The following is a 15,000-nucleotide window of genomic DNA, read 5'->3' on the forward strand; positions in this document are numbered from 1 at the left end:
CGGAATCTCGCTTAATTGAATCTCCTGCTCCGGGTAGAATTTCCAGGCGTTCTGTATATGAACCCCTTCAAACATTTAGAATTGCTATCGATTCGATGATCCCTATAGGGCGCGGTCAGCGAGAGTTCATTATTGGGGACAGACAGACTGGCAAAACAGCAGTAGCCACAGATACAATTCGAAAGAAAAAAGGGCAAGATGTAAGAAGAACGAGAGCGAGCCTTCACGAAAGAAAATGCAAGTGAAAGAGAATTGTAAAAATTTCCTAAAAGCGGTGGTTCTTTTCTTTATGGATCGGGTAGATCCATATGTTCTGAGGGGGAGACGAGGTGTAGCGCAGTCTGGTCAGCGCATCTGTTTTGGGTACAGAGGGCCATAGGTTCGAATCCTGTCACCTTGATGTGGTATTCACACAATGGGGCCGAAGTGCAAAGCCCCGTAGCCTATCCGTGGTCGGGAAGGCAGGCGAAAAGCGCGCACAAAAGAAAAAGAAAGCTAAAAAGCTTATTTTGCAATCCATTATCTTTGGTATTCTTCTATATTTATATCATATTATATAGCTATTTCACAGGTTTTATTTACATACCTCAGTCATGTTATTTGTCTAGCCTTCAATCAGAATAGCCTCTCCACCGGTTCCGAAGATTCTTTCGGCATCAATGTGCTTTTGGAATCTTCCTATGAAACAAATAACATTCTGGAACAGTTTAGGACAGAACAGGCCTCAGTAGAAAGCGAGCTTTTTTCGCGTATAGCCACCTCGAAGCCCAATTAGCGCACGGGCTGCCCCCTCAACTCAACCCTGACGAGTACGCAAACTTGGTCAGGGAGCATTTAGACGGTGCAGTTAGTATTGACCACTACCGCCAAGTCCATAATTCACAAATTGATGAAGTCCACATAATGGAGCTCAAAAGCCGATTACCAAATCTACTTTTTTAGCATCTTGAAACCGCACATAAGAAATATTATGAATGAATCACCTTACAATAACATACGAGAGACAGCTTTCTATTTTGTCGAACAACAAGTCGAACCCAATGAACAATTCCATTCAAAGGAATGTTCTAGAGTTTTTTCCACTATATTCGCGATATTTAACAAAATGGAATGGAATAAATTCTTCACGATTTCTAGAGTTCCGGGATTACTTCACTGATATCGATTTTCGCCTAAGCACGGCCTCTAGGTTAGTTCAAAGTGTAATACAACGAACTATCGATACACCGAAAACGAGTCAAGATGGATACATAAAATGGAGACATCGTGGATTACCCAAATTGGGACGACGATAGGACATTTCACTTTCTTTCGCAATATTTCTGATCATGACTCAACCACTAGGAAAGGGGATTGCTTACTCTCAGCCACGTTTTCGCTTATGCTTAGTCAAGTGAGGATTCCATTCGAAGTAACGTAACAGGAGCACCATCTTCAAAACTTCTCGGGATCCGGAGTTTTTCGATAAAAGGTCCCATCCTTCAATATCATGATTGGGTCAACCAGGCCAGATCATAAGTGAAATAGTTTGATCGGGTCGACCAGGTCAGGCCCGATCATGAGTGAATAGAAAATCGAAAACGTACATAGCTGTTCCAGCGGAAATACTTTGTTTAATTCTACCACTTCTACTAGGAGTAGCCTTTTTAGTGCTAGCTGAACGTAAAGTAATGGCTTTTGTGCAACGTCGAAAGGGTCCTGATGTAGTGGGATCGTTCGGATTGTTACAACCTCTAGCAGATGGTTTGAAATTGATTCTAAAAGAACCTATTTCACCAAGTAGTGCTAATTTCTCCCTTTTTAGAATGGCTCCAGTGGCTACATTTATGTTAAGTCTGGTCGCTTGGGCCGTTGTACCTTTTGATTATGGTATGGTATTGTCAGATCCGAACATAGGGCTACTTTATTTGTTTGCCATATCTTCGCTAGGTGTTTATGGAATAATTATAGCAGGTTGGTCTAGTAAGACGGGGGGCGGCCGTTCGGTCGCCTATGATATACGGACCAATTGGTCAAAAATGGGTTTGTGCCGCAGGTGTTGAACGATCTACTCTACACAGGTGTGGGCTTACAGGGCTAGGGCTCATAAACCCTTTCTTTCATTCATCAAGGGGTCGGTCACTTTTCCGGGCCGGGATCGAGAAGTGGAAGTCATAAAAAAGAGATGTTTCTCTTCGCACCTCATATCAAGAGGAAAGGTAGCTTGTCAAGCTGGTCTCACTATTGGAAATTCTAGCTTTCTTTTTTTTTTTTCACCGGCTCTTCTTCTTTGTCAACGCTACTAAGGACCTGACGGTTCGCCTACTTGATGGATGAAAGAACATGAGAAAGGGTTCTAAAATAAAAGGCTAGAAAGTCTACTACAGTACAGTCAAAGTCAGCGGCTGAGTTTGCCTAGCCTCGCCTACTCATTTTTGTAGGCGAGCGAGTTAGCGAAGAGGCTTAGGGATAAGAGAGTGTCGGTGCGTACGTAGCCTTCATTCTACTACGCTACACAAAGTCACTTAGCTCGACGTTAATTAAGAGAGTAAAGGAGGAATACCCTACATAGAAGAACCACAGTTCGCTTACAAAGGTATAACCTTTAGCTCCCCGGGGCTAAGCTGCTTCGCACCACTGATAGTTAATTAAGATTCCATTTCAAAGGCGCTACTTTGTTTCGCAAGCCTTTGTCATTGTCAGTCAACTAAGGTTGGCCCTCGGCCCCCTGCGAATCCGTAAATCAGAGAGCATGCCGCAAAAAAAAGGATGGTCCCCTATGCATTTCATTCTTTCCGGAACGCAAAGAATTAAAGTACCTGACCCCCCATCATGGTGAACCTCTCCTTGTGATCGGGATGAGGTAGATGCCTCCCAGCCGGGGGGGCGGATCGAATCGGAGTTTCCTTAGGTAGCCACCGACCTACAGTTCTCCTTAAACTTCTGTGCTTGGTGGAAAAGAAGCGAACAAAGGTACGCTCGCTTGCTGTCTTGTTCTCTGCCGCGGACTGGGATCGCTCGCCAGCTAGGCCCTCTAGAAAAAAGTTGGAGCAACATTGTATGAGAACATATTACCCATCTTCGGGGACAAGGGGCGGAACGACCTCTCGATCTACTTACTGCAGCCCAGGACGGGCGTCGTCGTCTAGGCGTGACTTCTTGTTTTGATCTCCCCTACGCCTAGGACGTTGTCTGGGCCAAGAGCCATAGTTAGTTGCTGTTTCCATTTGGTTCTTCTTTCTCGTTGTTGATACCGGCAAGACCCAGCCAGATGATGATGTCTGCTGGTTGGTAGTGAGAGGACTCTTAGTACCCGCAAAAAAGGGCGCTGGTGAAAAAAAACAATCATTTGATTTAGTTTCTTGCTCTCCCTTAGCAGCGGGAAAGGAGTCTATCTATCTGCCTAGCTTTGGTAGATTTCCCCCAACGCAATTCAAAAACGGAAATTCCACGAATCCCTGAGGTGGATAAGTCCGACGACTCAGCAGCAGTGCGGAATTGAGTTTCTGGTCCGGTGGATCTGATCTATAGTTAGGGGGCAATACATACCAAAAGGTTCGAAGAAGGAAGGCGCAGTATATAACCAACCCACCCATAGCCGGTCTAACTGCTGAGAGAGAAAAGTGCTTTTCTTTCCCTAAGAGTCCTCGAGTACACACAGCTATTGCGGATCCTTTGCGAGATCAGGATTTTTGATTCATAATTTAGAATCAATCCATGTTAGGTCAACATCGAGACAGAGCATCTCAGTTGGCTCTGTCAAGGAAGTGAAACAGGCATTCCTAGGTTGAGGTTACCATAGGATTGACCCTCAGTCAGGCCTCCGATTCCAAGGAGTTGATTCAGCAAGTTCCCCGCGCTACCCCGCGGGAAGTCTAATCGGATCAATCGGTGGTTCCGTAATGAGTAGTCGAATACACATTGAGGGGGCCTTGCCTCCTCCTTCCCGCCCACACCTTCATTCTTTTCCTCCTCTGATCTTAGAAAGCATACTAAACTTCACTCCAATCTTTCTCCATTAGCAACAAGAGCAGCTCTATCTATCGGCCCTTGATGAGTAAGCTTAGCTATACCGCTTAGGTTGCAAAGCAGCAAGCTCCCTTCTAATGCGTTATTGCTTGGAGCCTTCTCGCTTAGTAAGCCGCCTTCGGCCCTTCCTCCTTCTTACTCTGTTTGGTATTCGCTCGCGGGTTTGTTTCCAGGTTCTTTCGTTCTTGGTTGGCTCTCTCTATTGTTGTTTGTAGATCGTGCGTCCTGCGCATTGATCCGGCAGCGAGACCCGCCCTGGTTGTAAAGCGAAGCGAGCCGTCCTTCCTTTCATTCGTTGCTTTGTCTTCGGTTTGTTTTTAAACTCGACCTTCTATCGGGACTGTGGTGACGAACCTTACTCTCCTCGGTCAAGTGGTTGACCCGTCTGTCCAATAAGTTTACTAAGTGAATGGGAATCCTATAGTTTGACCAGCCTGGGAAGAGTAGTCAGAGGCAATTCGCTAATATGGAGCTGTTTATATCGGCTTTCTTTCCTAACTAACAGGAAAAGAGAGACATGCGAGTTCGACTCTCGTTCTATCCATGTTCAGCAGTCCCTTTCCATCTTGGTACTGTTGATGGCAGTACCGCTCAACTACGAGATGCTTGAAAGTCGATGTATCAATAATGTTCCCAAGAGTAGCATCGAGCCTCGAAACGGCAAGCCATGCTTCAAGCTAAGTCAGTATGGATCTAATTGATTGCTAAACTGAAGGAACGATCTCTGTCGAAGATTCTCATTCTGAAGCAGGTGCCTAGCTCTGGAAGGATGGACGGGATCATACCTATTTGAATTGAAGAACATTCTGTAACACTTGTTTTTGAGTGGGGAAGGAAAATAAGCACACAAGCGAACAACCATCTAACCGTCAGTCTGAACTCCCAGGATCAGTCCATCAGTAAGAAAAAGCTTCCGTTTCCGTCATTCAGCAGTGGAATGGAATAGTTCGATGGTATTGATCGTCCAACCATTGATTGGAATGTCTATCGTGATAAACCGTGTAATTCTATAAGCTAAGCAGATGAGGCAACAAAGAACCTAACCGTCCTCTCTGATTGACTTCATCAGAAGATTCCTATGGTCTGGTTTACCTTTCTTCTTTCCTTGCAACCTTGGATCGATATGGTTCATTCCTGGGCTATGCTCTTTCAACGGTTGACAGAAGAGGGGGACGGGCAAGGATGATCAGACTGCTTGGTTCGGTTCGTCAGAGGTATTAAAAAAACCTTCTTTTTGGTCTTTTCTTTCTTGCCGCCACTTTAACAGGTGCCGCTGCAATGAGAGCGTAAGTTGCGGAGTTTTTTCTGGATTCTTTTTTTTTTTGGTGCGCTCTTCCTTTTTTTGGATAGAAAGAAGGGTTCAGTGGGAGGGCAAGGGGTAGTTAAGTTTTAGGTTGGCTCTTGTTTTTTACAGACTTTCTTTTCGGTGTAATTTAATAAAGAAGTAGCAATTGTTCATTTCATTTCATTTTTTTGCATTGGTAGTTCTTTTTCATTTGAAAGGGCAAAGGGGGGAAGGGAAAGGATTGACCCTCAGGGATCATATTACTCAAGAAGACTGGGGGAAAATAGCAGGATTGGAAAAGTTCGAAGAGACTGAGGAAGACAAATCCATTGTCGAATCCTGCAGAGTGATAACATCGAGTAGTGGGGGCTGGCTTCCACCCCTGAGAGAGCTTGATTTACCAGAAATCCCGCCGAGTCCTAGTGGGCCTAGATTCCGCGATAAGTTCCGAGAAATGGAGGAAATGATGCATTCAAAGTTCGCAGAATTGCAAGAAAGACAAAATCCTTGAAAGAAAAACCAAACAAGACCAGATGTTCCCTATTGTTATCGGGAACGAGACTAAATGTTCGGCCTTAATGAGATGGACCTTGATTCCTCTCCGGCCAGGAAAAGATGCGGCTCCTCTTTGTTCTACTACCTTCATCCTCGGGTGAAGCCGGTTGGCTCACCAAACAAGATATATACTGTGAAATCATTGGTAACCATGCCTAACGGTCGGTCATCTAAGCTATCGGCCAAGGCAAGTGAGAGCTGTTCAAGAGTTGGGGGCATATCTTTAGCTCGAGCAGCATCCGCTCCCGAAATGTGAGTTAAGCTTTAAAAAAAGAAGAAGAGCTACGAGTGGAACAGCTTCTTCTATTCCTTGTTGGCCTCCAGCTCCTTCTGTCCCTCAATCCTCTTCTCTGCCCTTTTTTTACTATTATGCGTGGCATGCCCCCTGTTCGTATCTTAACAGGGCAACCTTCTCTTGCAAACAATCCCTTCGTCGCTAACACCGGTAATGCCCCATCCCTTTAATACTACCTTCGAGGAATTTCTCTCGCGTCCCTGTAGTGATAAGAGCGCATTCTCTAACAGCTTTGAAGCCGAGGCAGCCATCCTCTTGCCAATCCTAAACAAAAGAAAGAAAAGCCCTACCCGCCTTCATTGGTTGAGTAAGGGGCATTTACCTATCAGTCCTAGTCCTAAGGCGCAATCGGAGCACTAAGCCCAATTACAGCTTGACTCCGTAAATTAGACCTCATTCTCCTAGTCCTATTCCTGATTGTTATTTCGGATTCTGTGCCTGGGTGGTATCTTCTTACTATTGATTCAACCTCTTCGGGCAAACGTTGTCACTTCCTTTATTTGAAAAAAGGGGTCTAGAACTACAGTGATCTGATACCTTCTTCCCTTGGTCTGGGTAGGTAGGTTATGTAGGCTACAACTGTTCATAGGTTGTTCGATCGCAAAAGGCCAAATAATCGATTACTAGTATGCCGGATATTGCCAGGAGGCCCTTCCCCCTATGTTTGACTCATCCTAGATGGGTTCACACCTGTTGATTCCGGTCAAAGAAAAAAGCTTTTTCACGGCATCCGTCCCATCACACCAATCTACGCCAAGATAAAGAATGCTGGGTTGCCAGGAACAAACCCTGTGATTCAAGGTCTTGCCTAGAATTGCCCTAAGAAAAATGCACCCCATTAATTGATCCCTCTTTAGGGTAGTATAAGTACATCCTCGACTATAGCACGAGTAGAGTCGAGTTCTCGTACTAACCTAAGAGCAGATATGCCGAAATATTTCCACGTTCAAGCAGCTAATCAGTAAACGACTTCTCCGTAACAGTTTGAAGATTGGCTCGCAACGCAAGTAGCGGCAAGAAAGGAGAGCAAGACTTCCTTTTCTAAAAGAAGAAAGAACTAGACTTCTATAAGAAGATTTTTATAATCGTAGATCGTGGAATATTCATCTATCTTATTAGGTAACTACTTTAGCTGCTCTCGAAACTGAACCATCGTGAATAGAACTAGCGCTTAAGGAAGAGTAGGATCTGTTAGCAAGTCATATTCAATCACCCGGTCTTCTCCTTCCTAGCTTTTAGATTTTATGATTCTCTCTTGGATTTTCATACACTTAGCCGTGTACGTATCTTGGCTAAACTCGAACCTATAGTTGATCCATCCATACTCGGTAAAGAATCAAAAAGGTACTTGAAGACGACTTTGAATGGGAGGAGGTTTTCTTTTTATCCCCCCTAACCTTATTTTTATGTCTTCTTCGTTCTCAGTCCCTACGGTCCATTGTAGGATGATTTTCCTAAGGCCTTGAATTCGTTGGCAAGGTGATCAGGGTCCTCTCCCTGGTCCTATCGAACCAGTGACTTCTCTCCTGGGATTGAATATGTTTTGCCTTTCCCCGATGGTTCCGCATTCCTATGTGGGTAGGATTCGCCAGGGATGAGCGGCTTATTTAGCCTATGCGAAGCGCGAAGCATAAGAGAAGAGTGTAGCGAAGCGAGTGTAATACTTGTAGCGAATATAAGTAGTGTCAAAGCCTACACTGGCTTAGCTCTGCAGATGTTTTCAGGACGAAGACGGTGATACGATACCACTCGCCAGTGATGATAAGATTCACTCATAGCATAGGTGGAAGATCCATCCAATTTTATTTATAGATTTATTTGTTCAAAGAAAAGACGCCTAAAAATCATTCAGGGAACCTACTCTTGGTATCCTTTACCACATTCACTTTCCATATTCCCTTTCTTTAGTTCAGACGCTATCGTACCTCAGGGAAAATCCAAATTTCTATCAACGATTCCCACCCAACTCTGGAATGACTCTCCCCTCTCTCCCTTAACATATCGAAGGCCTCTTATCCGTCAACCGCACCTTAATAGCTCAGACTTCCGAGCCTTGCTGGATGATGCAGAAGGGCCAACATCAGAGGATCAATTGAATAACCAACTCTCCCGCCCCGCTGCCGCTACTGCTCGAAAGCCTTTGGATCCCCTACAGGACTGTCATGAGCCCCTACAAGGAGTCAAAATAAAGCCGAAACCAGATACAGGAAGTGTTGACCCGGATCAATTGAGTGCGAGCCCTTTTATCTTGAGCTGATTCTCCTTATTTTAGAGCTGTGGCGAAGGTAAATTGAGCTCTGGCCTGTGGGGAAGGAAAAGGCTCTGACGAAGCTCCAGGGATTACAGGAAGGTTTAGGCCTTGTGAGCAGCTCCAAACGGTCAGAAAAGAAGATGGTCCCGCCCTTACTTCGGCTTGAGGAGTCGTTTTCTCGCTATCTTCTTCGTCTGGATTAGCCTTTTAGTAGCCTAGTAGGTTGTTTGAGTTTCAGGAAAGGAAGAGGTGCTTTCTAAAACAGCCGTTACCGCTATGTTTTTTTTCAATAAGTTCTTTTAGAGCATCGTGCCCCACTGTCCGAATAAAGTGTGCGCCTAAGGTGTCATGTGTTTAAGAATATACGTATAATAGAAATACTTTCCCAATCCGTATAAGAGGAAAGAAGGGTCCGGCAATAAGCAGTAGAAGAATAACCCGCAGAAGAAGTTTAATCGCTTCCAGAGATCGGAGCCAGACAAAGATAAGACTCCACGGCGGCACGATCGGGATGATCCAAACGGGTCAAAAATGAGTCAAAACTTGTAAAACCCCGGTTTTGGCCTTGTTACTAAGGAGAAATTGACATACTTAGCAAACAGAGATAGAATTATTTCAAAAAGAGATCAGGAAAGAGCCATTTCCCAACCAAATAAAACAGGAAAGCATGAGGCTCGAAGCCCTTTCTCATTTCGAATTTCATCTTAGTATCGGTAATGCCCCGCCCAAAAGTATTTCATCGCAATCACACGCTAGCTTGGTTGGAAAAGCTCGTTTGCACCCACTAACTAATACCTTCTCGTCAGTATTGAATTCTCCATGCTTTCGCCTTGCTTTGTAGTCATTTTCTATGAGTAATCGGTCCGAACTCAATTTCAAGAAAAAACTCTATCTCGCCTGTGGCCAAAAGTAGTGAAAATGGTATTTAGCTTAGTCAATATACAACACAACTGCTGATTCTTCGCGAGATGAAAACCCTTTGTCCTCCGTCTGCAGGGGCAATTCCTGAGAAAAGTGCTACTAGCCCTTGTTTTGGTCATGTCCACAGGCCTTTCCATTCGTCTTTATTCGTCTTTCTTTCGGCAATCTATGCATAATTCTACTTCTTGAACCACCGAATCCGCTTTTGAAAATGGATAACTAGCTCCATTCTGCGTCAAGTACTAAGGATGGGCCCAAAGCACACTTTTGAAAGGCATCGGTCACCTTAAAAACCCAAAAAGTAGGAAGTCTAGCGTGCTTCTTTAGTGCTGCTCTTCGATCAGATGCTTTCTCATTGAACGAGGCATATTAAAGTGAAAGAAGTTCCAGGTCGAGTCCCGAGAAGGCGATAGTTGATTTTGATCATGAAGTTGGCACTGGACTTTGGAATTGATTCTGGACCCCCACCTGCTCAGGACGCCCCGCCTGCTCAGGACGATCCCATTACGGATTTTCTGGAGGGGGACACGCTTGACCCAGCGCAAAAACGGGAATTCAGAAATATTCTGAATTTCTTGAAGACCAAAAGCAGAACGAACCTTCAAAATGAGCGAATCGTAATAAAAAGATGTTGGGGGGGCGAGGGTAGTAGTTACGAATCCAGGGCAATCAACCACTATCTAAAAACCCAGGTTGGACAACTGCGTGCTGGGGGATTAGCAGGGGATTTTGTCGTAAAGGAATTACGGAAATGGAAAAGGGACTTCAAAGCTCAGAAGAGACGGTCCCACTTCTATCAGGGCCTTCTCGGGGTCTTGAGCAATGTTAATTTGCATTGATTGCAAACAGGGTGCGGGATTCTCTGACGCAAACAAAGAAAAGGTCCCGGAGAAAGGAATCAGTCTCTTCAGTCCGGCGCATGCCTCAAATTCATTTTTCCTTTGAATTACTCATTTTTTTGAATTTCGCACCGGAAACTTTTCTAGGAGAAGTTCGAATCCGTTCCGTTCGGATATTGATCGGTCTTGGTTTGACATGGTTTACGCGTTACTGGTTCCCGGAAGAGTCAATTTCTCCATTAGCTAAACCCTTTATTACCCTACCTTTGGACTCGTATTTTGTTTGTACACAATCAACGGAGGCCCCCCCGACATATGTTGCAACGTCTTCAATAGCATGCTCTTACTTCGTCTTTCCCTTAATAAGTCATCAAATTTGGTGCTTTTCGATCCCCAGTTGCTATGGGGAACAAAGGCAGAAATACAATAGAATCCTCCATTTAAGTGGTTCTCGCTTCTCCTTGTTCCTGCTCCTAACTCCTCCCCGGGTAGTTCCCAATGTTTGGCACTTTCCATACTTCGTGGGTGCAACATCAACAAATTCGCTCATGATCAAGTTACAACCTAAGATCTATGACTATATTATGTTAACTGTTCGTATTTTGTTCATTCCATCGGTATGCTCCCAGGTACCTGTAATTGTGATCTGTTTGCCAGAACCAAGGGGTCTTTCTGTGGAAACCTTCACGAGCAATCGTCGTTTTTTGATGGTTTTTCCGCTTTTCACAGCTGCTCTTTCCACACCCCCGGATATCTGGTGCCAAACCGTCGCCCCTTTCCTTATATATTCGATAATCGAGTTTGCTATCTTTGTGGCATTGATTGTACAAGTTCGTGAAGAGGGCTGGACGAGTAGAATGAGGGAAAGCGGCTCGATCGAGAAAAAAGAGGAGTAGACTAGAAAACCTAGAACTTAAAAAGTCACTATCAATGAATTCCCGAGCAATTCTAAACCAACATATGCTCCGTATAGACGGAATCTCAGATAAGAACCTAACAGAAGTTTCGCGACTCCTTCATGGAATATAGGTCTGAGTATATAAATAATGTCAGTTCGAACCTGACGAGTCGTTATCATCTGTTGCCCTAACTGAGTCCATTAGCTCTTGTTGCCCTTCTATGGTGGGGATCCATAGAGAGTTCGTTTTATGAAATATCTGATAAAGTAAAAAAAAAAGAGAGACAGGTGGTTGCAACAATCACAAACCATAGAAAAAAATGCATATCCCGTGTGTGCTCTAGTTTCGGGTTCTCCTAGACCACCATTATGAACCAAAAACAACCATACCTAGTGAAGGGGAGCTCTTCGCAGCTGTCAGTGGAAAGATGGAAATTGGTTCTAAAAGAGCCGAGCTAGGGATAAGAGATATGGTTGGTTGGCAGAATGGAAGGAATGCTATTCTAATGGGAACCGGGAAAAGAATGGTTCCCAATACAGGGCCCGAAGAAGAGAGACGAAAGGAAGTAGTGAAAGAAGAAATAAAGTACGCGGATCAAAGTGAAAAATCACATAGCTACTAAGTCAAAACGTCCAATGAGAATGGAGATCAAGAGGGACATGAAATCCATTAGCAGCTCTATCAGTTATTTCATTATTAGCATTCCTTAACCAATAGAAAAAGAAAGAGATCACAAGCGTTATCAGTCTCCAGACGCATCTATCTATAAAAAGGAGTAGGGCACCTGATATGAGATACATACTGGAGTCAAGGATTGGGACCACTAGTGAGAAGGCCAATAAATCGTTTTTCTGTATCGGAAGGGAAAGAAGGACCATCCATTGGCAAGCACTAAAGGTAGGAATCTAGTGGCTGCTGCATCAAGCTCCATCCATGATTTTACACTCTAGAGGAGAGAACTGCTGTGAGCCAGCTTTGTAGCGACCTTTCTTATGCGGAAGCAAAACCTGTATTTCTATACGAGTTTCCTTCAGTTGCTTAGGGTGAGCAAGCCCATAATATTCCATTTATATTCTTTCTCCCTTTTCTGTTGGAGTTACATAGGAGTGGTCCATAGGGGGGGCACTAGTTACTGGTTGGGAACCATCGGTCCATAGGCGCGCGAATAGGGGTCCATCCAGTTTATTCTTTTGGGGTTGTGTGTGGGACTGATTCCTTTCCTCTTGATGTGGAAAAATAGGCTCTTAGGGCATATGCTGCCTTTACCGGAAAAAGAAAGTCAACGGACTTCATGGACGAGGAGGTGGAGGATGAATGGTATGGCTTGCTCACTTGCTTAAAAACTTATTTTCCAAAATAAGGAGAAAGAATATAAATCTCCGAATGGAGAAAAGCATATTCTAGTATTTGCCCATAAGCTTATTCCAAATAGGAGTGCTACATAAGCATATGCTAAAGGGGGAGGAATCCATTTATTATTTATTTCTTAGCCTGGGCCCAACTATGTACAGAAATCTATCTATTATTGCCTGCATCGACAGCAAAGTAAACTCTCGCTGATGATAGAAGAACAACTCTTAGGGCAGTTGCAAGGAAACTATGAGCTATTTATTGTTCCTTTCTTAGAAAAAAAAAGATAAAGGATGGCTTATGGTCTATTTTCTTACTTGACTATCCTGCCTGACTTGGCAAATAAAAGAGAACCCCATTTCGCCCGGAATTGGACTTGTTTGCTACCTTGGGAAATCTTTCTGCTTACCTACTTGCTGACCTTAGGATAGGAAATGCATATTACCTGAAAGCTAGTCGCTCGGCTGGCACGCTATCAAAGCACTTAGGATTGGCTGGAACAGAACCCCCGAGAAACTTGTGAACATTTCGGAGAATATAGAGAGGAGGGAGAAAAATGTATATTTTGTATCGTTTCTTCGAAACCTCGCTTACGTTTCACTTCCCTTCACCAACCTCAGAGGGTACTACGGGCTTAGACTCTCTAAGATATCCATCACTAAACTAAAGAAAGTAGCGAAAATCATAAGAGAAGCTTTGTGTTCAGAAGGTTGGGAAGGAGTACGCCCGGTTTGTCTTGATTTGCTTCATCCATGATTCCCCTTGTGGAGTGAAGTGGAATGCTAAAGATACAAAAGTGAACCGTAGGATCTCGTCTTACCCCATTGACAAAACTTGTCCAAGAAACCCTGTATGTATCGACTATGTAAATAAAGCCCTAATGTTTGAATTCCGCATACACCAAGAACGACCAATTAGCTCTAGCCAAACCTTTCACATAATTTTGCATTTATGCCCAAAAAGGGACAACAGGTTTTGCCCATTGGTTCAAAGAAGTATGCTAATTTCCTTGGATGTGTATTATTCTTCTGGATTTGGTCGGTTGTATTATATATATACTTATAAATATGAAAATGGAGCATTCTACTGTCAATGAAGTAAATACTCTAATTTGGAAATGTTGAGCTCTATTGTTTGGAATAGGCTCGCTCCATCCTTCCGCCCGGCTGTGCTTTTACCTTTTTTTGTAGTGGTCTCCTGGTATTTTTTTGAAACGCCTGCCTTTTCCAATGATGGTGGAACCAGATCCAACACTTTCGGGATATCTCCCCGTGCTGCGCTCAGCATGTCCCACCATCTGAGCTAACCTAACCTGTCCTTAGCACGGACAGCACTCAATATCTCGCAGCGGAATATGTCTACCGGAGTACGCTCCGCAAAGCTCCTCACTCGGCACACAATCTATATCCAAGTCCCCCATCGCACTCCACAAGTTTGGGACGACCCCTTTCTTAACGGTGCCTTAACACAAGGCTTCCCTACTAAACCAGTACACTAAGTACGGGATCACTACTCATGACTCCTTGGTCTTCATAGTCCTCGAGAACACGATCAACAATGTCTCCCATACATTGTATGACGAAATGCCTCCTCACTATCCAAGGCAAGTGCATGGTCTATCACCCATCACTTAAACCACTGTCATATATAGGTATCCTATCTCATCTTGGAGTTCCCTTGCCTTCAACAAGCACCCTTGTCTATCGACCAGGTTTCCAGACTACAAATCCCCACACTCAGATAGCACCCAAGTATAAGGCCCTCTCGACTGAGCATATCATCTAGGATCCACTCCCATATGCACAGTCTACTCAACTGAACAACACGTCCAGTCTACAAATGACTCCAAGATCCCTCTTATCCTGGATCCCTGCGCGACAGCCGACTTGCCCGCAAGACTTGTCCTTTTAGGTAAGGTAGACAGACCAGAGGAGTAGGGGTGCTTCCGATACCACCATGATCGGTAATGGAACGCTACGCCCTTGCTTTCTTTATGCCTAAAGGCTAATTGAATGAATTGAGGTTTATTAAAAGCCATTCGATTGATCAGAAAGGAAAACCAAACCTGTAAAGAACTTCTACTATTGATTGCCGGTGCGCATTAGTCCGACCAGATTCTAGATGATCTGCCAAAAGCTCACCGCCTCGTCCTATTCCATTCTTTTTTCTTTGAATGGAGCCTTAGCGAGTTCCGTTGCAGCCAGTTCGAATTCGGACAGTAGGCCTCCCAACTCGCTACAAGGCAAGAACCAACCACTATAAGTAAACTCCAATAAAGAAGCTTGGTGGAAAGAAGGAAAGAGAGAAAAAGCTACGTCTCTTTGATCAGTTATCCTTTCCAAAATAAATACTAGCTAGGGTTTCCAATTTTGCTCCCAATGTATCCATAAATGAGACATTTGTTCAAGGAGGAACCCTTCCGGGAATGTAATTACGAAAAAATGGTCTATTTCCAAATTCTCTTGAGGGGATCAATGTGATAGATAGGGTACTCGCAAACACTCCACCTAGCCAAAGTAATGCCTCTAGAACCTCTAGAACAAACCTACCATCAACAGGCGACAATCCGATAGGCAACAGAGAGAAAGTGGAAGAAT

General features: G+C 44.1%; 2 protein-coding genes, 1 non-coding gene and 1 pseudogene across 3 annotated transcripts in view; 3 read left to right on the forward strand and 1 right to left on the reverse strand.

Annotated features, from left to right (window-relative positions):
* LOC123418198 (NADH-ubiquinone oxidoreductase chain 1-like) overlaps positions 1–2,947 on the forward strand; it is a 4,627-nt gene extending 1,680 nt beyond the window's left edge. The window contains exon 1 of the mRNA XM_045106962.1: positions 1–2,947. This exon is cut by the window's left edge and continues 1,680 nt beyond it. Coding sequence (XP_044962897.1) covers positions 1,671–2,042 — 372 coding nt within the window. The 5' untranslated portion in view covers positions 1–1,670 and the 3' untranslated portion in view covers positions 2,043–2,947.
* Positions 326–400, forward strand: TRNAP-UGG. Its single transcript has one exon. It is a non-coding gene; the product is annotated as a tRNA-Pro (tRNA).
* On the reverse strand, positions 2,663–3,575 carry LOC123418200 (annotated as a pseudogene).
* A 6,436-nt stretch (positions 3,576–10,011) lies between these two features.
* On the forward strand, positions 10,012–11,769 carry LOC123418195 (uncharacterized tatC-like protein ymf16). The gene has a single exon (XM_045106961.1). The coding sequence runs from the start codon at positions 10,235–10,237 to the stop codon at positions 11,048–11,050; it is 816 nt and encodes a 271-aa protein (XP_044962896.1). The 5' UTR covers positions 10,012–10,234; the 3' UTR covers positions 11,051–11,769.
* The last annotated feature ends 3,231 nt before the right edge of the window (positions 11,770–15,000 follow it).

This window comes from Hordeum vulgare, unplaced genomic scaffold (assembly GCF_904849725.1).
Source record: "Hordeum vulgare subsp. vulgare unplaced genomic scaffold, MorexV3_pseudomolecules_assembly, whole genome shotgun sequence".
Taxonomy (NCBI): Eukaryota; Viridiplantae; Streptophyta; class Magnoliopsida; order Poales; family Poaceae; genus Hordeum; species Hordeum vulgare.